The 22,637-nt window shown below is 44.6% G+C and overlaps 1 protein-coding gene across 1 annotated transcript in view; it reads left to right on the top strand.

Annotated features, from left to right (window-relative positions):
• The window catches only part of ASH1L (ASH1 like histone lysine methyltransferase), a 190,086-nt gene that overhangs the window by 23,175 nt on the left and 144,274 nt on the right, over positions 1-22,637 (top strand). The window contains exon 2 of the mRNA XM_080825089.1: positions 6,419-6,939. Within this exon, the coding sequence (XP_080681215.1) occupies positions 6,520-6,939 (420 nt within the window). The 5' untranslated portion in view covers positions 6,419-6,519. The remainder of the gene's footprint in view (positions 1-6,418; positions 6,940-22,637) is intronic.

The following is a 22,637-nucleotide window of genomic DNA, read 5'->3' as shown; positions in this document are numbered from 1 at the left end:
TGGATTATTTCAGTGATTTGAGGACATTCTATAAATCCCAAAGTTGCGTGTGAGATGAATGTTGAATTTGTCGCTTAGAGCAAAGAGATTCTAGCAGTCTTAGTCCAGTGTTTCTCCTTGGAACTATTTTGACTTGGATATTGTAGTAGGAACCAGATTACATTGTGTGACAGCATGCGTCCTTGTCCCTGGATGTAAAACCTAGAGTATATAGATGGAAGAGTATCATTCACGGAGAACACTGCTTTCAAAGTTCAAAATCAGCATTCTGGCAGCTGGTGTAGGGACTGGTTTTCAAGCAGTTTACATTTAGCAGATAAAAAGCATTCTTTGTTGTGAAGTATCTTCAGAATTTGGATTTATCTTTACTAGAAACACTTAAATTTGGTATGTAGGGTTTGCCAGTCATGCTTTTCCAGTCTCACTGCTTAGATGGATTCACAAAATAGGCCCCTAGGCTCACTATCCTTTCTCCTCTTTGATCAAGTTAGGGAAACATAGTATTTCTCTCTTCTTACCTACATTTCTGGGGTAGTGATCAGTGTTTTCAGATTAGTTCTTTTTTAGTTTATTGATATTCTACTATTTGTATGGTAATCTGTGTCACTCAGATTCAGTTTTTCCATTTTAAAGATTTTATTTATTTATTTGACAGAGAGAGATCCCAAGTAGGCAGAAAGGCAGGCAGAGAGAAAGGGAGAAGCAGGCTCCCCGCTAAGCAGAGAGCCTGATGTGGGGCTTGATCCCAGGACCCTGGGATCATGACCTGAGCCGAAGGCAGAGGCTTTAACCCACTGAGCCACCCAGGCACCCCCAGTTTTTCCATTTTAAAATGAAGAGAATCATGCTCTCCAAACCCTTCTCTGGAATGTGTTAAAAGTGAATAAGTGCTGGTAAAAATGCTTTTGAGTTCTTTGGAGGAAATAACTGAGATTCTGGTTCACATTTATACATATATATGTTACACGTTCTGCAATTCCTTCATTATGAAAAGAATTGTAGGGAAATTTAAAAATGTGTGTACTTGTGAGTACTGGATATAAAAGCAGTTGTTTCTGTGTAAATTATTTGTTTTTGTTCTAGAACAGGTTTGTTTTCATGAGCGACCGGAAAGGTATACGCAGATATATCAGTGCACTAGTCACATGAAACCCGGGATGGGCATCAAAAATTAAGGAACATGCAGTGCCTGGGTGGCTCACTTGATTAAGTGTCCCATTGTTTTCTTTTTTTAATTTAAGATTTATTTAGTTATTTTAGAGAGAGAGAGAAGCAGAGAACAGGGAGGGGGCAGAGAAAGGGGGAGAATTTATAGCCGCTGATCCTGGAGCCAGACATGAGGCTGAATCTCATGGCGCTGAGATCGTGACCTGAGCTGAAATCACGAGTTGGAGACTTATCATACCAAGCCACCAGGTGCTCCAAGAGTCTGACTTTTGGTCTCAGCTCATGTCTTGATCTCAGGGTCGTGAGTTCAAGACCTATGCTAGAGTCTACACTGGGCATGGAGCCTACTTTAAAATAGGTAAATAAGAAGTAAGAATGAAGGGGCACCTGGGTGGCTCAGTGTGTTAAAGCCTCTGCCTTCCGCTCGGGTCATGGTCTCAGGGTCCTGGGATCGAGCCCCGCATCAGGCTGTCTGCTCTGCGGAGAGCCTGCTTCCCTGCTCTCTCTGCCTGCCTCTCTGCCTACTTGTGATCACTTTCTCTGTCAAATAAAGAAATAAAATCTTCAAAAAAAAGGAAGAAGAAAGAAAATTTACAAAACAAAAAGAAGAAACATGGGAGAAAAGAAATAGAAAAGGAACAAAATAAAGCCAGTAAGGTAAATCCCACCAAAAACATGCAATTAATTCAAATATTTATTGAACACCACCTGTATGCCAGGTATAGTTTTAGTTGCTAGGATGTTACATTGAACTAAACTGACAAAAACCCGGTTCCTGGGGGTACTTTATATCCCAGTGGAAAGGTATCAACAATAAATAAATACATTGTGCACCAGATTGTGAGAAGCGTCATGGAGAAAAATAAAACAGGATAGAGTGTTAGAAGAAGATGGTGACATGAGTAGTTTTCAGTTTTATAAAGGATTGTCAGGGATTGCTTGTTCCATGAGGTTACATTTAGGCAAAGGTTCAGGACATGAAAGAGCAAATCATGCAATTATCTGAGGAAAGAACGTTCTAGTCAGAATAATAATTGCAAAGGTCCTGTGGTAGGAGTATTTTACTTTGATGAAGAGGAGACGGCCTCTGACCCCGCTTCTTGGAACTAAGTGGGGAGTTTGGTAGGAGACGGAAGAGAGGTAGAGGGGATTGTACAGCAGAGTAAGCAGAGCCTTTAGACCATCGGAAGGACTTTGACTTCCACTTGGAGTGGGATGGGAAGCCATTGAAAGGGTGTTGAGCAGAGGAATGACACGATCGACACAAGCTTTAAGGATCACCTGGCTGCTGAGTTGAGAAGCCTGAAAGGAGATATGGAGGGCGGAAGCAGCGGGCGGCCAGTGGAGAGACCGACTCGTGGGTGGTCCAGGTGCTGGACGAGCGCATGGCTCTGAGTGGCAGCTGTCAGGTTAGCGAGAGACGGATGGTGCGTGTGCTCTGAAGGTAGAGAAGTCTGCTGACTGAATGGGCGTGTGAGGCACGAGGGAGAAAGGAGTTCAAGGTGGTTAGGAAGTTTCAGCCTAACTACTTCTAGCTCGAGTTGCATTTATATACTGAGATGAGGAAGCCCGTGGATGGGGGATGGGGGGATGAGGTAGAAGAGGAATTGATGTGAAACAGGCGAAGCTTGCGGTGTCTAACCAGTAGACATCTAGGCAGTGTGTCAGGCAGGCAGTTAGATACAGGATTCTGGGGTTCTAGGAAGAGGTCCCAGCTGGCCTCTGTCTAGTGATAGAAACGTGTAAATCAACAATGTTGGATGGAATATAAGGCCGAAAGATTGGATCTGTTCATTTAGCAAGTAAGTGTAGATAGGGAAGGGAAGAGCGTGCCCTGGGGTGCTCCGGTGTTTAATGTTGTGGGGGAGGGAGGGGAGACTGGTAAAGGAGACCGAGGGTGACTAGCCAGTAAGGCAGAAGAATCCAGAAAGGACGCCTGGAAGTCAGCGTGGAGACGATGGGGCTATTCCACTGTGTCACGTTCTGTGGCAAGGTCAGGTAGCGGACTGAGAACTGACCAGCGTGCTTAGTAGTACAGAGTACGTCAGTGACCTTGGCCAGCAGTTTATTTGGAGAGGTGGTGGTGAAACTATGATTGGTGTGTTTCAAAGAAAAAAGGTGAGGATTTAGAGATGGCAAGCGTGGCCTGCCCTTTGAAGAAGCTTTGTTTTGAGAGGGGGCGGAGAAATGGGAAGCCGGTAGAAGATAGAGGGTCAGGGGGGGTTTCCTTAGATGAGAAATACTGTGGTATGTTTTCATGCTGACTCGTATTATCCAGAGGAAAAATGAGAAGCGGATGGTGCAAGGGAGAAAGGATAGTCATCCTAGTAAAGCTCTTGAGAAGGCAAGGAGAGGGTAGGCCTAGTGCTCAAGGGGAGGGGTTAGAAGTACATGTATTTTTAAATTATTGTTATCTTCTTAAGTAGGCTCCAAGCTGGGCCTAGACTCACAACCCTGAGATCAAAACCTGAGCTGAGACTGAGAGTGGGATGCTCAATGGACCGAGCCACCCAGGTGGCCCAGTATATTATGATCGTAGGGAAGGCGAATCCACAGGAACAGACACACAGCAGGTGGTGGGTAGGTAGCAATATCGTGGGAGCTTGTGGCAGTTTCCTTCTGATTATTCCTGCTGCCGTCGGCAGGTTGGAAGCAGAGTCAGTGAGGCTGGAGATGACTTCAAGTTGTTGTGTAGGAGAGTGATGGAGACAGGTTTTAGCACGAAGAGTCCAGTCGGGGTTAGCGTTCAGGAATGTAAAGTGAGTTCAGTGAACATGATTGTTTTTCTTAGACCAGCTTTGACAGTACAGAGACAGGAGGAGGTATAAGATACAATTTTGAAGCTGTTGCTAAGGTGATTAAGATATTGTAGTAGGCTTACAGAAAACACCTCTATGAAATACATGTAGTAAACATTTAAGATAAAACTTGTGCATGGGACTAGTATAACGCAGGGTGAAGTCACGTGAGAAAGGAGAGGAGAACCATTTCTACATGCCAGATGTTACGTTAGAAGCTTATCGGGGACTTAAAATTCATTCATTCAGCTCTTTACTGGTACTGCTGTCTGTGCCGTTCACTGTTTTGGGTGCCGGGGAAATAGCTGTGAACAAACCAGAAGAGGTCCCTACCCTCACGAAGCTTAACACTGTCATTACAGCCTTTTTTTGGGGGGGGGGGTTAGTTATAGTCTTCGTTGGAGATGTAGTTGACAAATATGGAAGGAGGGGAAAAAAGCTGATTACTCAAATTGTGGTCCTGCATGGATAAAGGTGCTCAGGGAAGGATCCGGTCCATGTGGGCTTAAATGTAAGTATTAAGACATTAGTCCACAAAGCACCATGCAAAAGTTTGTTTTTTGCTTTTAGAAAGATAGTGTAGGTCGGGTTACTTCCACAGTGGTGGTTAGAGCAGCACTCTTTCATCAAGCACAGTAATATTTTTGCATTGAAATGTATGACTATTCTCAAAAAATTGTGATAATTAAGACCAAAACGGATCCAAATCAGGTCTGTCACTCAGGTTTTGTCACTAGTGAGTAATGAAAAAGCTTGTGGTTCTCAGTGTTTTAAATTCCAGGATTGTGAACCCATTGCGGACAAAGTAGGACTTTGTACTTTTATTTTTAATTTTTAAAATTTATTTATTTATTAGATACAGAGTGAGAAAGAAGCGGCAGGCGTGGGGGCGGGGGCAGGGAGGCAGAGGGAGAGGAAGAAACAGACTCCCCGCAGAGGGGGGAGCCTGACACGGGTCTCGACCCCAGGATCCCAGGGTCGTGACCTGCCCAGAAGGCAGTCACTTAACCAGGTGAGCCGCCCAGGCACCCCCGGACTTTGTACTTTGAGAGGGAAAGGGAACGCATGGAACAGGAGCAGAAATGAACGTGACTTGTCGGGACAGTGAGGAAACCGAATTGGCGACGGCATAGGGATGTGTGTTGGGAAGTAAGGACAAGCAAGTTTGCATACTTCTGAGCCGGATTATGAACAGCCTCGAAAACTTCTGTGCAGCGTTAGCAAGAATTGTCAGAGTGAGCGGATCGGAGGGCCACCCCCCGCGACTGTTCTTGTGAATGAACAGAGTGGAACAGACTTGAGAGTTTAGTCAGTTGGCCAGTACTTACTGAGCGCTTAATGTGCTGCTACTGCAATTAGTAATAATAATTAATCATTGGTGCTTTCTCTTGAAGCCCTACTGTGTTGCCAGGCGTTGGGCTATGCATTTTACTTACATTCCTATACAAGTTGTGAGGTTGTTATATGATCTTTGCCCTTGAGAATCTTACAGTCTTGTTGGAAAGAAGTCTTAAGGCACGTAGTTTAAACTATGAAATTCTCCGCTTCATAAATGGAATGTTCTAAGGAATAGGATGGTCTTTTTTCAGATACTTGTCCTGGATCTTGATTGGATATATGCTTAGAGTAAAGTCTAGTCTGTCAGTCTTCAAGAATAGTGAATTATTTCGGTTCTGAATTCGTTAGTCAGCCTTGTGATTATCTGGTAATCTGGTTTCCTGAAGGTCTTTCTCTGTGAGAAGGAGGTTGCCCGTGTACTTTATTTATATTTGCAAGTTAGGTGTACATCTCTTATAAAATAATAATTTGCTTGTTTATATTTTACGAATTTGGAAAAATATTTATGGATTTGGGGGATTAAAGCATGCCAACTGACTACTTATTATTAGGAAAACTTGTAAAATTTCTGGTTTTCAGAAATTTTATAACAAGTGTTAGAAATCATTTATATAACAAATTTTTAATGTTTGTCTTTCTTACTAGAGTATAAGTCTTGTAAATTTAGGAACTGGGTCTGTTTTGTTGAGTACTGTGTTTCCTGGTTATTGCACAATGCCCGGCACATGATAGGAGCTCAGAAATATTTCTGTATGAATGAATGACTGAATGAATTCAGAATTTAATTGTATACCAGCAGGGGAGATAATTCCAGCCTGAGTCCTAGCCTGAAAAGCTCAAAACCTCTTATAAAAGTTGGAGCACTAAAACCAGTCCATAACATGTATTGCTACCATTTGTTTATGATATCTGTAGAATAAGCTTATTCTTAAAATTTTAAATTTATTTATAGCTAAATTAATTTAAATTCATTTCGTACTGTATTTTGGTTAGTTTTAACCGTAATTTGGGGTTCTTCCTGACCTCCTTGTCCCTCTCCCTTTATGCCCATTTTTTCATATTAATCAATAGTTGCTTTCTATTCTCATGAATTTTTGTTATGGTTTATTCTGCAGAGAAAGAGATGCTGGATGCAAGTTTTGGAGATCCCTGTTTTTTATGGAACGCAGTTCTGTAAAATTTTCATAAGCTTCTTTGGCAATAACAGACACTTGTGATGGACCCTAGAAATACTGCTATGTTAGGATTGGGTTCTGACTCTGAAGGGTTTTCAAGGAAGAGTCCCTCTGCCGTCGGTACTGGCACAGCGGTGAGCACGAGAGAAGCGGAGCTAGAGAGCCCCGCGCGAGGGGAGGAGGACCTTCGCCAGTGGACTCGGGGAAGAGGCGGCGAGGCAGGCCCGGAGGACGGTTTGAGCGGCGCACAGCAGCAGTTTTCAGTGAAAGAAACAAACTTTTCAGAGGGAAACTTAAAATTGAAAATTGGCCTTCAGGCTAAGAGAACTAAAAAACCTCCAAAGAACTTGGAGAACTATGTATGTCGACCTGCCATAAAAACAACTATCAAGCACCCGAGGAAAGCACTTAAAAGTGGGAAGATGACGGATGAGAAGAGTGAGCACTGTCCTTCCAAACGGGTGAGTCGTCGTGGTCGTTGGCAGCACGTGGAGTTTTCTCGGAATGTTGTATCTGCTGTTCACACTTATTACGGGAAGTTTGGTTGTAATCTCCATATTTCCAAGGAGTCTGTTTTGCGAGACTGCAGGAGGCTGCGAGGCTGGTCAGGGACGGGCTCGACAGCGCGACTGCGAGTGCATTTGTGTTCGTGTGGCGGGTGTGTGGAGCGCGGCGGACCTGTGTTGTGCCCGCTGCGAGCTCTGGTGTGGAGAGCACGGGCTGTGCGGTCGGGAGACCCCGCCTCCCCGTTTACTAACGTCGTGGACAGACTAACAGGGAAGAAATTGAGGCTCAAAGATGTTAAACGGTTATGATACCGCTGACCTTTTCAGGTGGTGGTAAGGATCCAGTTTGCTAACATGTTGAAAGCTTTTGTGAGTTTTTGTGTTTGGTTTGGTTTGGTTTTTGGTTCTGGTTTTGTTTTGTTTTGTTTTTAGGAGAAGGAGGGAGAGAGTGTGAGGGGCAGGGGAGTGGCAGAGGGAGAGGGAGAGAGAGAATCCTAATCGGGGCTTGATCTCACAACGCTGAGATCATCACCTGAGCCGAAATGAAGAGTTAGACACTTAACTAACTGAGCCACCCAGGCGCCGCATATGTTGAAAGCTTTTGTAAAATGAATTGTTTAATACAAGGATTAATTCTTGTCACTCAGAGCAAGTTGATACATTAAAAATCGTCCCCTCTTTTTTCTCTAATTTATTTCTTTTTATTTTTTATTTTTTTGTCCCCTCTTTCTCGTAGGCTATCCAAATACGGTAACTAATTTTTCAGGGCGCCTGGGCGGCTCAGTCGGCTCAGCTGATTGCGTTTGGCTCAGGTCGTGATCCTGGGGTCCTGGGATTGAGTTCTGCGTTGGGCTCCTGCTCAGCGGGGAACCTTCTTCTCCCTCTCCCTCTGCTGCTCACCACGTTTGTGCTCCCGCTGTCTCTCTCGATGTCTCTCTCTCCCTCTCTCTCTCTCTCTCTCAAATAAATAAATAAATCTTCAAAAAAACACACTAATTTTTCTTAACCCTATTTATTCTCTGCTGTAAAGATAATAGATTTGTTTTAGGTTATGTGTTGATCACAAGTTTTAGTCTTTTTATCTTTTTTTTTTTAGATTTTACGTATTAATTAGAGATAGAGAAAGCACAAGCAGGGGTGGGGTGGGGAGGAAAGAGAGAAGCAGGCTCCGAGCTGAGTAAAGAGCCCGACATGGGGCTCAGTCCCATGACCCTGGGATCATGACCTGACCTGAAGGCAGCTAGATGCTTAACCAACTGAGCCACCCAGGCTCCTCTAGCCATTTCATACAATATTTAATTTCAGGCGATGGGCACCGTATGTGCCCACGTGCATATTTAAATTATTTGTATGTATAAGTAAAACAATGGATCTAGGTAGAAAGACTTGGCTTAACATTTTGGCTAAAATTTTGAAATATTCGTCCATAAAATCACTTGATGTTTATTGTTGATTACTTAACATCAGATTCGTGTGCTTTCTGCATGTTATCAGAAACCACAATGACGCTTTTTGTCCTTCAAATTGCTGTGGTATCCAGAAATTTTTGATAGTTGCTATTCTTCAAAGATCATAGGCATACAAAGTAGCTTGGGGTGTTTTATTGATAAAATGAGCTGTGAGTGAGTTAGATTAGAAGCCAGGGAAGAAATGGGTGTTTTACCAATATTTGCAAAAATGAACTCAGTGAATCTTCGCTAACCTGGGTAACCTCCCCGGAGCCTTATTTTCCTCATGAGGATATCTGTTCCTGCTGAAATCAAGGATTTTCATAGGTTGATTGAAAAAGATTTTTATCTGGCGTTTTTCCTTGAAACGATGTTAGAACTTATCTTCTGCAGCTGGTTTGTACAAAGTCTCCAGTATGATGGTCTTTTGTAATGTTTCTACAGTCATTTTTTTAAAATAGTTCACGCTAATGACGAGGTCTTGTACTCAGTCGATTTTACCTGCAGCACACGTTCACTCTCAGCTTGGGGTGGTTGCGATCATGTATCTTGTTCCTAGTAGTCTGTGGTTTCCGAGGCCCGTAACAGAACTGCTAGTCATAAGGTGGTATTTATTTTTCAGGCAGCTACTTTAGCACAGGATGTTGGGTGTGTTAGTAAACTTTGCATTAGTGCTTCAGGAGTGGAAAGGGCATGCATGGACTATGGAATCAGAACCCAATTTAAATCCTGGCTTAACAACCACACACAAGCAGTTTGCTTTATCTCACTCACACTTGGTCTTCTCATTCATAGTGCGGGGGTAGGGATGCCCTTCTTCAGCGGCTGTATGCAAAATTAGGTTTATATGAAGCGTCTGCCATGTGATAGGTTCCTGTGAATGTTTTTTTCCCCTTGTTACAGCCTGAGGCAGGGCTTTATATAACCTGCGGTCCCTGGGAGGCTGCAGGGGGTGGCGCTGTCTTCGAGACGGGGCGGTCCGGATCGAGGTTTGTGTTTTTGCGTAGCTCTGACTAGCTTCTCAGAGGAGTTCATGACTCGAAAAAGACTAAGCATCTTTGGCCAAGGAAGGAAGGAGGGACTGTTACGAGGCATGTTGTAGTCTTTAAAACAGGCCTTTACCCAATGCACCTGGAACATTCACCCCCAATTCTTTAAAAGCAGTTGGGTTTTTGTCAGTGTTGCTTTTAAAGCAGATCTTACACGGGTTTTTGTCAGTGTTGCTTTTAAAGCAGATCTTACACGGTGCCCGTGTGGCTCAGTCAGTTGTGTCCAACTCTTGGTTTCAGCTCAGATCGTGATCTCAGGGTTGTGAGATCGAGCCCCATGTTCGGCTCTGTGCTGAGCATGGAGCCTGCTTAGAATTTTCTGTCTCCCTCTCTCCCTCCCTAAAAAAATAAAAAATAAACTAAATATTAAGCCTTATATTTCTAATGAAAACATAGATCGTACATTTTTTCTCTCCATTTACTTTCTCTTTTGGCAGTATTCAGAGAGCAGACACAAGACCCTCTAGAAAAAAATAAGGTATTTGCTGTTATGATTAGTATTGAATGATTGGTAACTGTATATGTAATTTTTTAAACTGTTTATGTAATTTTATTTTATTTTATTATTTTTTTTAATTTATTATTTTTTAAAGATTTTTGTTTATTTGACAGAGAGCAAGAGAGCACAAGCAGGCAGAGCAGCAGAGAGAGAGGGAGAAGCAGGCTCCCCACCAAGCAGGGAGCCTGATGTGGGGCTTGATCCCAGGACCCTGAGATCATGACCTGAGCCCAAGCAGTCGCTTAGCCAACTGAGCCACCCAAGCACCCCTGTTTATGTAATTTTAAAAAGCAAAACCCAAGTTTAGTTCCATGAGTGAAATTTTTCCTTTTCTTGAATTATGTGACATACTGTTAAATTTATAGTAGTTTACTTATTGGCTCTGTGATTTTTTTTTTTAAAGATTTTATTTATTTATTTGACAGATAGAGATCACAAGCAGGCAGAGAGAGAGGGGAAAGCAGGCTCCCCAATGAGCAGAGAGCCCGATGCGGGGCTCAATCCCAGGACCCTGAGATCATGGCCTGAGCTGAAGGCAGAGGCTTAACTCACTGAGTCACCCAGGCGCCCCTGAACTCTGTTATTTAGAGGGATTCAAATATGTCACTAATTTATGAAAAATTGCAATTCATTGTTTAGGAACTGGCACATTAATAATTGGAGTTTGAAGTTTAGTTCATTCTTTTGAGAAAATATTAGAGGATGATGCTCTTAATGTCTTTTATTTAAAGTTATCTTAAAGATTTTAAGAGTCCTAATTCTGTTTTTATTTAATGTATTTGTAATGTATTTTTTAGTATGTTTGTTAATTTGTTTTTATAGATATAACTGACTTACAGTGCTGTGTACTTGGTGTGAAGGTATGGTTGGTTTATATTTCAGTAATTTTGAGGCTTCCTGTATTTAAATTTTGGCAAAACTGAAAATTTTCATATTAATGATGATAATAATAATTGAGTTGGCAGGAATCTGGGGAAATAAGCCCTCTCGTCCACAGCCAGTGTTGAGTAAATTGGTATGGAACTTTTTGAATTGTGCTGTTTTTTTGTTGGTGAGTTTTCAGGGTTCTTTATACACTCCGCGTGCAGGACTTGCTAATGTGAACTCCTCTGCGTGGGTTGTCTTCTCACCCTCTTGACAGTGTGCTCTGATGCACGAGGGCTTTCAGTGTTGATGAACTCCAGCTTATCTGTTTTTTTTTCTGTTGCCTGTGCTTCTGGAGTCCTATCTGAGAAATCACTGTCAAATCCCGTTTATTGAAGATTTTTCTTTATGTTTTTTTCAGGGTTTTATCATTCTTGCTCTGTGAATTCAGGAACTAATTCAGACCGCAAGAGATACTTCGGATGTGGGAAGCTATTATTAAAAACAATGTCATGTGTAGAGGCGCCTGGGTGAGTCCGTGAATTAAGCCTCGGACTCTTGATTTTAGCTCAGGTCGTGGTCTGTGGGTGGAGAGACTGACCCTGACCGCGCCCCCCCCCCCACACCTCCCTCCTCCCCCCGCCGCTTCATACTGTGTGTGGAGCCTCCTTACGATTCTGTCTCCTTGTCCCTCTATGCCTTCCCCACTAAAAATAAAATAATGTGTAAGAGTATGGATATTGGACCAGAAGATACTATTTGATTAGGTAATAAACTCCTGTGATTCAGAATTTAAGAGATAAAAAAGGAAACAATGAAATACTGTTACCATTGGTACCCTTCTCCCGCTCTGAGTAAATCTATTTGGGAATCCCCTTTTAGACAATCTCGTGATAACCCCTTACCAACTGTGATAACGATTAAGCAGAACAACCATTTCTCAATCAAAATGAAGAAAACTGATCTGTATATTGAATACATTTTCAGATTTACATTTACACTTGGAAAATAATACTTCATTAGGAATTAGTTGTGTATTTTTATTTTTGTAAATTTTATTTATTTTTTAAAAGATTTTATCGATTCAACAGAGAGACAGAGAAGGAACACAAGCAGGGGAGTGGGAGAGAGAGAAGCAGGCCCCCCACTAAGCAGGGAGCCGGGTGCATTGGGGCTGGATCCCAGCACCCTGGGATCATGATGTGAGCTGAAGGCAGATGGCCAACGACTAAGGCACCCAGGCACCCCTGTTTGTTTCTTTTTAGAGATTTTATTTATTTATTTGACAGAGAGCACAAGCAAGGGGAGAGGCAGGCAGAGGGAGAGGAAAAAGCCACCCGGGTGCCCCAAGAACTAGTTGTTTTGGAACCAAAATTGGTGCAAAGAACCTTCCAGGAAAATCACTCCCAACATTAGAGTCTGTAACGTCTCCCACAAATACATTATGTATACACAGGCCAATGTGTGTGTCTCCCTCCTCCTGCAGTAACGGTTGGGGCGCCTCCGTGCCTCAGTCGGCTCAGCATCCAGGTCTGCTCCGGCTCAGGTCGTGGTTCCGGGTTCCTGGGATTGAGCCTCACACTGAGCTCTCTGGGGAGTCAGCTACACCCTTCCCCTCAGCCCCTTCCCCCCACTGTGCGGGTGCGCGCGCACGCGCTCGCTCGCTCTCTCTCTCTGTCTCAGGTAAATAAATAAATACAGTCTTTTTAAAAAACATTTCCTGTAAGGGGCGCCTGGGCGGCTCAGTCAGCTCAGTGACTGCCTTCGGCTCAGGTCATGATCTCAGGGTCCTGGGATCGAGTCCCGCATCGGGCTCCCTGCTCAGCGGGGAGCCTGCTCTTTCTCTCTCTCTCCATCTCTCATTCCCCTGCTCATGCTCAGTCTCTCTCTTTGTCAAATAAATAAATAAAATCTTTAAAAAACAACTTCTCCTGCAAGTTGGGTTTTGTTGTCTTGCCACGTCATGTGGTGTCTGTCGTTTCGGGAGTTGTCCGAGCGGCCTCTCCGTTCTTCTGCAGCAAGTGAGGATAGAGGTGGAAGCCCTAGTGTCTCCTACGTGCGTTATGCCCGAACGTAGTCGGCGGCGGTGCTGGTGCCTTCCTCTCTGGCGTGTAAGCAGCAGTGCAGGGTCACGGTCGCGCAGCGTCTGAACTTACGTGTGACCCCAATTTGCTCAGGCTCCTCTGCCCAAACAGGCGCTTTCGAGACAGATGAAAACTAACCAGAATATGTTTCCTGCGGCCGGTGATTAAAACTGAAACTTGTTTGAGGTCAGTGGGATTGGGGTCTGTTTCAGTGCCAGTGTCCCCTGATGACAGTTTAGGTCACAGAGCGTTGAACCTCTAGTGCTGTGTCGACTGACATTTTGCCAGTGAATAGTTTCTTTGGTGTCATTTTAGCCCAGTTGAGTGGCTTTAATGAGCACAATGGATTATAAATAAAATTTACAGCGCTAGTTATAATTTTCCTCCAAAACATAGTTTTCTGTTTGGAAAAGAAATGTCTGTGCTGACGTAATAGATTCTTTAGGAAACAGCTCATTGAAGAGGTAATTTCGAATTTCAGTCAAGTGATTTTTATGGAGAGTTACTAAAACCCACATGAACCCAAGTATTCTAATTAAGCCCTTTTGGTCTGAGATTTTATTTAATTACAGAACTGATGGATTAATGTTTCTTTAATAAGAAAACATATGGATAATAATAATAGTATCTCAGCTCTTGCTTAGTACAGCTCATTTGCCGAGCAGTTTTTAAATTGCTGCACACAAATCCCAGTTGTTTCGAAATGAAATGTTGAGGGAAAAAATGGGTTAGATACTATCTAGGTTTTGGCTTTTCTTTTTCTTTCTTTCCTACTTTTTTTTTTCCCCAGAGAGAGGTGGAAAGAGTGCACATGAGCCAGAGTAGGAGGTGTGGGGCAGAGGGAGAGGAGGGGGAGAGAGTCTCTTAAGCAGGCTCCTTGCCCAGTACAGAGTGTGATGTGGGGCTGGATCTCATGACCTAAGCCGAAATCAAGAGTCCGAGGCTTAACTGACTGAGCCACCCAGGCGCCCGTGTCTGTTATACTTCAGCTAACTGGTCAGGGGATTAGTAGTTTACTTGCAGTACTTATATTTACTGGTATGACTTCTATTACTAATGATTGTACTTTTCACAACGGCAGGTCAGGCTTTGGATCACTTAATTTTAAACATAATCTCTAGCCTCACAGTATTCTTTGATTCATCTGTTTCTCCATAAAATATTGAAGTGCCATCTTAGGCAGTACACAGGTTGTTATCGTGTAGTAGCTTCCATAATAAAAACACATGCAGAGTGTTGAGGAGTTCACAGAATCGTGGGGAGGAGGTGGGTGGAGCGTATGCTGGGAAGATTTGCAGAGGGGTTCATGTTCAGAATTCGGTATTGGCATCTTTGCTAGAACTGCTAGAAAGAAAGAGGCTTTGGGGGGCAAAGTAAATATAAGGGCGCAGAGGCACAGCTAGCGCGTTGCACAGATATTTGTCGGTTGTGATGACAGGACAAGAATATGAAGCCCTTTAGTGTAGGCGAGTCCTGAGAAAATACAGCGTGGAGGACTAGTTGGGGGCTTACATGTTCTGCTTTCTTGTGTCGCACTCAGAACTTAGGGAAACTCCATTTTTTTGCCTGCATTTTCTTCTTAAGAAATCTTGGGTTGAAGTATCTTCTCTGTTTTGACTTACAAAGTGTTTTAATTTTTGGACCATGTAGTGTTGCTTCTAACATAAAATTTTTAAAAAATTGTATGACCATTTCCATTTGTTTTTAAGGATTTTTTTCTTTGTTTTTAAAGTTCTGAAATTTTGTGGATGTACTTTACATTAGAAAGAGGAAACATTGAAGTTAAAATTGCTTTTTTGGAAAGTTTTTTTAGAGAAATTTGGAATTATTTATAGTTGTAGTTAGTAGGAGCCCTGTTCTTTTTAGCCGAAATGTTAGATCTTACCGAGATACAGTACCCGAGTCTTACTTTGATGTGTTAGTAGTGAACCGCCTCCAGGCAGGCTGGTGCGGCTTGTGGAGCGCACAGAACTGCACCAGCAGGTGGCGATGGAGAGCCGGGTCAAGCATGGGTTGCAGGGATTTAACTCTTAAAGGGGAAAGGGAAGTGAGGCGTATTAGGGGTTTAGGATACAGCTGGCGAAGCTCAACGTGACTGTTTGTGGTGTTGGTTTGCCTAAAGATTTTTTTAAAAAAATACTTTATTTATTTATTTGACAGATCACAAGCAGGCAGAGAGGCAGGCAGAGAGAGAGAGAGGGAAGCAGGCTCGCTGCAGAGCAGAGAGCCCCATGCAGGGCTTGATCCTAGGACCCTGGGATCATGAGCCGAAGGCACAGGCTTTACCCACTGAGCCACCCAGGTGCCCCTAAAGCCAACTACTTTTTAATGTAATTCTGCTTCATAGAATTAAGAATTCTTTTTCCAGAAGAAAAGGAAACTTGTTGTATGTCTAATTCCCCCCTCTGCCCTCACAACTAAAAGGTGGGAAAATATGAGGACATAATCCAAGATCTGTATAATGACCTGTGCCTTTTTGTTAAAGATGAGGATCACTTTGTACCAGCAAGTACCTAATGTCAGGAGTTAAAGAGAAGTATGTAAGACTGGGGCGAGACCTACCAAGGAAGGGAGTGGGTCATTGTTTGCATGTTAACTGTGGCGTCCTTGGGACCCTTTAATATAGATACGGGTCTTCGAACTGGATATGTGGTGTTCCTAAGGCCTTTGTTTATCCGGAGTCTATTATCTAAATTGCAATTATACAGATTAGCCAAAAAAAAAAAAAATACGAGTAAAGATGGCAGAAACGGCAGCGTTGGTAAAGTGAGATAGTAACCACTACTCACTCTTCAAACAAAATAGGTTCTGAGCTATTTCTATCTTCTTGTTTTAACAGCCGAGTTTTTGTCTACTGTGTGTATTTTACCATCAGTTTTAGAAAACATATCAACGTCAAAACAAGTTGGCAGTAAAAAGTTCTGCTACTGTGTTAGGAAGTCAGAGTTTAGGAGATGGGCAAAGGCATTCTGACACAGACGCACAGATGGTAGATATGTACACTAGAATATTTTAGGTATTTTTAGCCAAGCTACATGGGATTAGTAACACCTCAGAATATATGTGAAAGGAGAAAGATGATCCTAACAATTGCAAAATTCAGTAGTAACTTCCACAGTAACAACAATGAAGTAAGGTAGACCCCGCTTTTGAACCCCACCTTTTTATTTTTTGCCGAAATTGCTGAGTGTGAGTATCCCGTAGTTCCTTGTCTAGTCCTTCATCGCACGGGTAGGAACTACGGAAGACTGCGAGGGAGTCACAGACGTGCTGATGGCTAGAAGCCGGAGCAAAAGGATGCTTGGTCACTTTCCGTTAAGCTCCTAGGAATTACCAGACAACTGGAAGTTGTCCTGCACGCACTTGATGACACATTTTTCTGTTAGTTGCAATCTCAAGAAGTAAATTAGCTGACATCAAAATGAAAAATTAGAAAAATAAATTTATTACTAAGTTCTTAAATAAAAAGCAAAGAGAAAAAAGTTTCATTTGAAATAGAGAAAGGAGGGCGGATGAGACAGTAGAAAGCCTCAGCTTACCGGCCACCCAGTTCTGGGGAAGGGTCCCTGAGCTGTAACCTCACCGTTTCCCCTGCATGTAGTTCTGTTTTCTAACGTGTCCTGTTGTAGTGCAGTCCTTAGTTTGTCTTTTGTTTACCAGTGAATGAATGCTCATTGAATGTCAGGGTGATCATTTTAGTTTTTGCATTTAAGGATCACAAACTATGCTTAAAAAATAGGTCATTAAGGGCTCCTGGGGAGCTCAGATGGTTAAGGGTCTGCCTTTGGCTCAGGTCATGATCCCAGGGAGCTGGAGTCAGCCCTGCATTGGGCTCCCTGCTCAGCGGGAAGCCTGCTTCTTCCTCTCCCACTCCCCCTGCTTGTGTTCCCTCATTTACTGTGTGTCTCTCTCTGTTAAATAAATAAATGAAATCTTAACAAAAATAGGTCATTAAGATTATGGACTGTGTGTCAAGATCTGCAGGCATTAAAAACAGCAACAGCACAAACAAAACCAATAAAACCAGCCCCAGCACCAGAACTACGCCCCTTAACATTTATCTAGCTCAAGAACAGAGGATTCATTTCTGTAGCCCTAAGATGGTGCTTTTGCGTAAATTTCCCCAACCGAAATATTCATAAGTATTTTCTCCTTTCAGTTACTAAAAGTGTGTATTAAAACTTTTAGGTCTATTTAAAACAATCTATAGTTTGCTACTTTTAAGAAATTAGCGTTATTACCTGTGGCTGTTTGATGAATTTCCTGGTGAATCACAACTTTGATGACAGCCCTTAGAAAAGCCGTTCATCTTGTAGTAGGTCAGACAAAGCCTCTATTTTACCACAACACGGAGAGATACACCAAGCTGTCTGCAGTATCTCCATTCGGAAACAGCCCTGCATTAGGTTCTTAGTTTAGGAAAACATTTTTGGATGTCAGGTACCTTTTCAAAGCATTTAACACATCTTAGTGACTCAACAGATGATACAAATGAGCCCAAGTCACACTTATATCGTCACTGCTGTCGGATGCTCTTTATCCCAGGGCCTTTTTTTCCCTTTTTGACCAATTTGTTGTGTTTAGGCTCCTTAGCTCTATCCAGAGAGTAAGGGGTCACATTCTCTCATCTAACCGCACCTTGTGAGTTGTGTCCTCTGTGAGAGCAGTCTTCCTTGTACCAGCGTAGGAGCAGGTCCAGAATATAAGACTGCATCACCCTGCTGCTGCTTTTCCGCTCCCGGGTTCTTGTTGACAAAAGTTATTGGAGCCGGAAGACCTGATGGTGTACAGGCATCGGCAGGTCCTGCTTTCAGTAGACTTCTGTTGTCTTACCTTCATATTGACTGTTTTGGAAGCTGCCTGAGCTGCTTACTTTGTAGTGGAGAAGAGGAGAGCGGTTGGCTCGGGGCCCAGCTTCTGCATGGCAGCGGCTGTTATGCAAATTCTGGTGGGTCTCCCATCTCAGTCAAGCCTCTTTGCTCCCTTTACACACGCAAACAGCTAAGGGGCAGCAGCGATCCGTCTTAAGCCTTGGAGACAAAACAAGATGCCACTCTTCCCAAAATATCGTCCATTATGGAAGCATCTGCTGCCATAAATGGAGGGGAAAGCAGACCTCTTCTGTTGCACTGTGAACATGGCTATAAATGTACCAGGAAGATTCAAACTCTCATAGTCAGTTCCAGCAGGTTCATCCTCATTTCTTGCATTTTGTAGTAGAAACTTCTCTTATTAGTGCTGCATTTGGCTGATTGGGCAGTTCACTTTCTCCTCAAGTGTTGGATGTTAAGGATATCTGCTTGAGTCTGTATCATGGTTTGTTTGAATGGTGTACAAAATGAGGTACGGCAAATGTGAATATTTCTCATTTATTTGTTGATCTTGCTAATGGAAAAAGTCATTATTGAACCACATTGAAAGACGGCATAGCTTTCCTTAAGTCCCAGGGAATTAAGCCTGAACAGCATCACAGTGACTTGCTAATTCACATGCTGCTTTTTATGGCTGCCTGTTCATATCTCTTATTTCATTTTAATGACCATAAATCACTCCAGAGATGCTCACATACAGAGTGTTCTGTAATTGCACATTGCTAATTAATTTTGAGATATAGCTGCATAGAAGCAAATGAAGACTTTTGGGGAGACATCAGAATTAAGGGCCTTACATGATGAGGTAACAAAACCTAGGGATTTTATGAAACTGACTGAGCCAGCCCCTGTATTTCTAATTTCTAACATGGTTTTATGAGTAACTTATGTTTCTTACTATCATGGGGAAAATTTTGTCCATAAACCTTTTCCTTTACATTTTTTAGTGGTTGTCCTAGAGTTTGCAATACACAGTTACAGCAAAGCCAAGTTCACTTTCAGATACCACTATCACTTCAAGGGTACATTGTAATAACAAAATAACCCAAATTCCTCCCTACCCTCCTTTGTATCATCACCATTGTTTATTTCACTTATATATAAGGGTATCAGGCGTTTTCATACATTGTTGCTATTATTTTAAACAGACTTACCTGTTATATCAACTAATAATAAGAAAAATAAAAGCTTATATGTCACCTTCACTTTTTCCTTCTTCAGTGGTATTCCTTTCTTTTTCTAGATCCAAGTTTCTGAACCATCATTTTCCTTCTAAAGAACTTTGAACATCTTGCAAAGCAGGTCTGCTGGATACAGAGTCCCTCAATTTTTGTCAGTGAAAGTCTTTATTTCTTCTTCATTTTTATTTTTATTTGTTTTTTTAAGATTTTATTTATTTATTTGACAGAGAGAGAGATCACAAGCAGGCAGAGAGACAGGCAGAGAGAGGAGGAAGCAGGCTCCCCGCCGAGCAGAGAGCCCTATGTGGGGCTCGATCCCAGGACCCTGGGATCATGACGTGAGCTGAAGGCAGAGGCTTAACCCACTGAGCCACCCAGACTTCCGCCTTCTTCATTTTTGAAGGGTAGTTTCACAGGATACTGAATTTCAGGCTGGTGATTTTTTTCTTCTTGCACTTAAATCTCAGTCCGCTGTTCTTGCTTGCACGGTTCCAAGAAGAAGTTAGATAGAATTCCTACGTTTGCTCTTCTGTAGGAAAGGTGTTTTTCCCATCTTCTTTCAGGCTTTTTCCTTTATCTTTGATTTTTCCCCCTTTTTTTCTTTCTTTTTAAAAAATTTTTGTTTGTTTGAAGAGAACAAGGGCAAGTGGCAGAGGGGCAGAGAGAAGCTCGCTCCCTGCTGAGCAGGGAGCCTGATGTCCGGCGCCCACGGAAGACCCTTGGATCATGACCTGAGCGCAAGGCAGACGCTTCACTGACTGAGCCGCCCGGGCGCCCCTTTATCTTTGACTTTCTGTGGTTTGAAAATGATGTGTGTACGTGTAGGGCTTTTGTTTGTCTTGTTTGCATTTATCCTGCGTATTATTCTTTGAGCTTTCCGGACTTTCTCGCTCTCTTCTCGTGCTCCCGTGATGCAAACGTCACGCTGTTGTCCCGCAGTTCTTGATCTCCGGTCCTGCTTTTTTCTAGTCTTTTTTTCTGTTTGCTTTTTGGTTTTGGAGGTTTCTATTGAGATAGCCTTAAGCTTGGAGATTCAGTCTTTCCTCGGCCGTGTTTAGTCTCTAATGAACTCATCGGGGCCGTTCTTCATTTTTTAGCGCTTCTGTTCTCCAGAACTTTCTTCGTTTCTTTCCTAGGATTCCCGCCTCTCTGCTCGCATGCGGTCTGCTTTATCAGTTAGCATATTAGTCACCGTTGCAAGTTTCTAGTCTGATACTTCTGACTTTCCTGTCCTATTTAAGCCTGATTTTTTAAAAGATGTATTTGTTCGTGTTAGAGCGCGTGCAGGCGTGCAGCAGGGAGGGGCAGAGGCAGAGGCAGAGAGGCTGAGAGCCCGCAGCCCGCGGCCGGCCCGAAGCGGGAGCCGGAGTGCGACCCACCGAGCCGCGCGGGCCCGGCCGGACGTTGCCGCTTTCCGCGGCGGCCGCTGCGCTCTTCGTCCGTCCCGCAGTTCTGGGCCGGGGGGGGGGGGCGCCCCGCATCCCGGTGGGAGCGCCGGCTGCCGGGGCCCTCGAGCGGCGCGGGGAGGTGCGAGCGGAGGGGGCGGTCTCTGCTCCCGCGCTCGGCCTCCGTGGAGCGAGCGCGGACTCGCGGCCGCGCGTCCAGGACCGGACGGCGAGAGGCGGCGGGAGCGGGCGTTTCCGTCCCGCAGAGCGTGTGCGCTCGTTGCGCTCGGACAGGTCAGGCTGTGCTGAGGAGCATCTCCTGCGGCCGACCTTGTGGCCAGAGGGCTCTGACGTGCCCCGCACGGTCCCTTCCCGTCCCCCGGCGGTGGTCCGGCCCCGGCCGTCGTGCCCCGGCGTCGGGCGCTCAGCCTGTCCCAGGCCTCCGGTCAGCGGCCCCGCACGGCGGCCCCGGTTCTGCGCTGCGGTGAACTGGGCTCTCGGCTCCCACCGCAGCCCGGGCGGCCGCGGGAGTTGGCCCCGCGACGACCGCACGTCCGCCGCGGCTCCGAGAGCGCTCGCGGCTTCCCGGCGTGGGCGGCTTCTTGCTCTCCGTCGGGCTGCGGCGGCCGCTGACCGGGCCGCGCGTCTGCGTTTCCGGCCGCGACGCCGTCCGGCGAGCCCCGGTGAACGCGCTGCCGTCCGGGTCCGGGCCGTCGGGCCGCCTCCGCCGGGTCAGGGGCGCGGGCGCGAGAGCGGCGGGAGGCGCCTGCTGCTGGGCCGCGGCTGCGGTTCTCTCCACACGAAGCGAGCGTGGGAACAAATCACTTCTTTTAAAAGATTTAATTGTTTATCTGAGAGACCGCGCGAGCGCGGGCAGGGGGAGAGGGACGCGCTGGGGAGCCGCATGCAGGGCTCGACCCCGGGGCTCGGAGACCGCGACCTGACCTGAGGTCAGACGCCCCCCACGGGCCCCCGAACAGAACGTTCCCTGCGGACGCCCACGCCCTCCCCAGCCGTGACCGAGTCTGTTCCGTGGTCAGCACCACGAAGCGATAACGGCGCGTTCTGTTTCTGCACCGGTTGTCCGTCCCGCACGGTCACTTGGGGCGGGCGCGGTCCGTCCGCGGACGCCGGCGCGGGAGTCTAGCTCGGGCTGCCGAGCGCGCGGGTCTCATGCGGCCGCGGGTTCGATGCGCGAGAAACGGGAGCGCGTCCACCGCGGTCACCGTCGGTCACGGCAGGACGGGACTGAGGAGCAGGTCGTTCAACAGGACGTGTTCGCAAACGGGCTCTGCGGGCAGATCGCCCCCAAGCGCTTACCAGCTGCTGAAAACGGTCGTCGGCAGCGGTGCTGTCAGATTGTGCGCCTCCTGGATCCCATTCCTGGAGACTAATTAAGGCATTAAGGTTTTTTTATGGAGTAACAAGCACACTTGTTGCAGATGTTTTGTTTTCCTCTAACATTTTCTACTTTATAGAAATACTTTTATGTCCGGATCAAACGTTGTTATGGGTGAAGATGTATTCTGCAGCTTCTCTCATGAAACTTTGACCTAAGTTGCCATACTTTGATTTCATTTTCACATAACATGAAGAAGTGCTAAAGACGCATTTTTCTTGAAAGCTCCAAGGATTAAAGAGAGTAAGATATTTTACTTAAAAGTTAATGTTCAATGTTATTTCTCTTAGTGCAGTAAAATTCTAGGAAGACTAGAATGGTGATATAAATGAAATTCTGTTATTCTGTCTTTTATGATTCTTTAAATTCTATTAGCGTCCATACTTAAAATGTTTGTATTAACTTAGATAACCTGTTTATATTGTCAGTTTCCTTGTTTAACTATTTCATAGTTTTTTTTTTATGATTTTATTCATTTATTTGAGAGAGAGAGAGAGAACATGAGAAGGAAGAAGGTCAGAGGGAGAAGCAGACTCCCCACAGAGCCGGGAGCCGGATGTGGGGCTGGATCCTGGGACTCCAGGATCATGACTCAAGCTGAAGGCTGTCACTGAACCAACTGAGCCACCCAGGCGTGCTATTTGATGGTTCTTCTTTTAGCATATGGAAGTAACAGCTTTTGTGATTATATATATTTGAGCATTTCAGTTTTACAATAATACATGTACCTCTGCTTATTTAATGTTAACACAAGATGCCCATAAGGAAGTTCTTCATGTTTCAAATAGAATTCTTGAAAGTGAATATTCAGGGCGCCTGGGTGGCTCAGTGGGTTGAAGCCTCTGCCTTCGGCTCAGGACATGATCCCAGAGT

Source organism: Martes martes (assembly GCF_963455335.1).
Source record: "Martes martes genome assembly, chromosome: 15".
NCBI classification, from domain to species: domain Eukaryota; kingdom Metazoa; phylum Chordata; class Mammalia; order Carnivora; family Mustelidae; genus Martes; species Martes martes.
This window is presented reverse-complemented; position numbering and strand designations above follow the sequence as displayed.